The sequence below is a fragment of the Bison bison genome, unplaced genomic scaffold (assembly GCF_000754665.1).
Source record: "Bison bison bison isolate TAMUID 2011002044 unplaced genomic scaffold, Bison_UMD1.0 scf7180017849172, whole genome shotgun sequence".
Lineage (NCBI taxonomy): Eukaryota > Metazoa > Chordata > Mammalia > Artiodactyla > Bovidae > Bison > Bison bison.
In genome coordinates this window covers 6,291-7,808 of record NW_011479745.1, presented here as the reverse complement: position 1 = coordinate 7,808, position 1,518 = coordinate 6,291, and the positions used below count along the sequence as shown (strand labels likewise).

The 1,518-nt window shown below is 53.7% G+C and overlaps 1 protein-coding gene across 1 annotated transcript; it reads left to right on the top strand.

Annotated features, from left to right (window-relative positions):
• Positions 1-3: 3 nt before the first annotated feature.
• Positions 4-249, top strand: LOC104993414 (protein FAM127-like; the record flags this gene model as incomplete). Its single annotated transcript, XM_010846650.1, has 1 exon — positions 4-249. A coding segment is annotated over one exon (246 nt), but the record flags the coding sequence as incomplete, so codon positions are not given.
• Positions 250-1,518: the final 1,269 nt, after the last annotated feature.

Below are 1,518 nucleotides of genomic sequence, written 5' to 3'. Positions count from 1 at the left end.
ACGTTTGACGGCGACACCGACCGGCTCCCGGAGTTTATCGTGCAGACGGGCGCCTACATGCTAGTGGACGAGAACCTGTTCACCAACGATGCCCTGAAGGTGACGTTCCTCATCACCCGCATGACCGGGCCAGCCCTGCAGTGGGTGATCCCCTACATCAGGAAGCAGAGCCCCCTCCTCAACGATTACCGGGGCTTCCTGGCCGAGATGAAGCGGGTGTTTGGATGGGTGGAAGACGAGGACTTCTAGGCCGGGAGCGCCTCGGGTCTGGGGGCGGGTGCTCGGGGGAGGGTCCGCCGCGCCAGTCGCCGCCTCCCAGATCGCCACAGGCGTCCTCCCGCCGTGTCCCCCCTCACCTTCGGGTGGCCGCGATCTCCCCCGTGCTCGTGTCCCCTCCCGCGTAGTGCTTGCCTTTGTTCCAGGAATAGCGCTCCAGATTCCAGCTGCTGCCGCCGCCCTCGGGCCACTCAGGCCTCTCCCCTGTACACTTGGACTCGGTCCTGCTCTCCAACTGCAAGCGGGGCTCCTGTTACCCACTGGGCAGACCACCCACACCCAGCCGCTGCCAACCGCCCGCCCCCTGCCAGACTCCCAGGCCCGCCTCCGGGTGGCCAGAGACCTATCCTGCGGCGGCCATCACCGTGCACCGCATTCCACCCGCAGCCTGCAGCCTTTGGCGATCTGGATTCACCCGGGAAGTGTCTGAGCTGGCCACAGCCTCTGGACAAACAAGGATTCCAACAGCTTGCCACTGCTCTGGAGGAGTCGGCCAGACTTTCACCTGTGATGGGACCCAGGCCTTCCCTACTCCCAGAGACATCTTCTGTTCCTGCTGGGTGTGACCGCCAGGTCCCAGGGCTGCCTGGCAGTCAAACCGAATCACTCATTGTCTCCTGTGGACCCTTAGTTTCACCCAGAATACAATTGTCTTCTGAATGTGCAGTATTTTCTTAGTTATGTGTTTGTTGGTCAACAATATAACTCATATCTCCCCAACTCAGCACTACTTGGAGAAAAGTCTTTCTTATTTTCAATAAATGTCAGACACTATTTAAAAAGAAATTGAGTCTCAATGAATATGACATTTCTCCTTCCCTATTCATGTAAAAGTGGTTCAGAAGATGTATTTCTTGCTTTCCCATGGGTGATGTTAGAGACACTCTCCTTTCTGTTGAGTCTCGCATATAAAATATCAAAGTCAGTATCCTGAGGTGTTCCTGAGGATGGAGACCCCACTGGCAACTGTTCAATCATGGATGATGAATCCTTTAAACCAGTTAGAATTGTTTCATGCCTTTTTAATGGATCTTTACTTTGGCCATGGTGATGTGAGAAGTCAGTCTGGAGGCTTCTCAGAAAAGCTTTCCTCATTTCCAAAAAGCCACTGGAAAGCACCCGAATTGTTACAAACCATTAATCCCACAAAGATAGTGAACAATGTCATCGTTTTACTTATCCCAATATTCAGGGAGCCAGCAGAATGATACAGGTGCTTTTGAAAAACATTTATAGAACCTT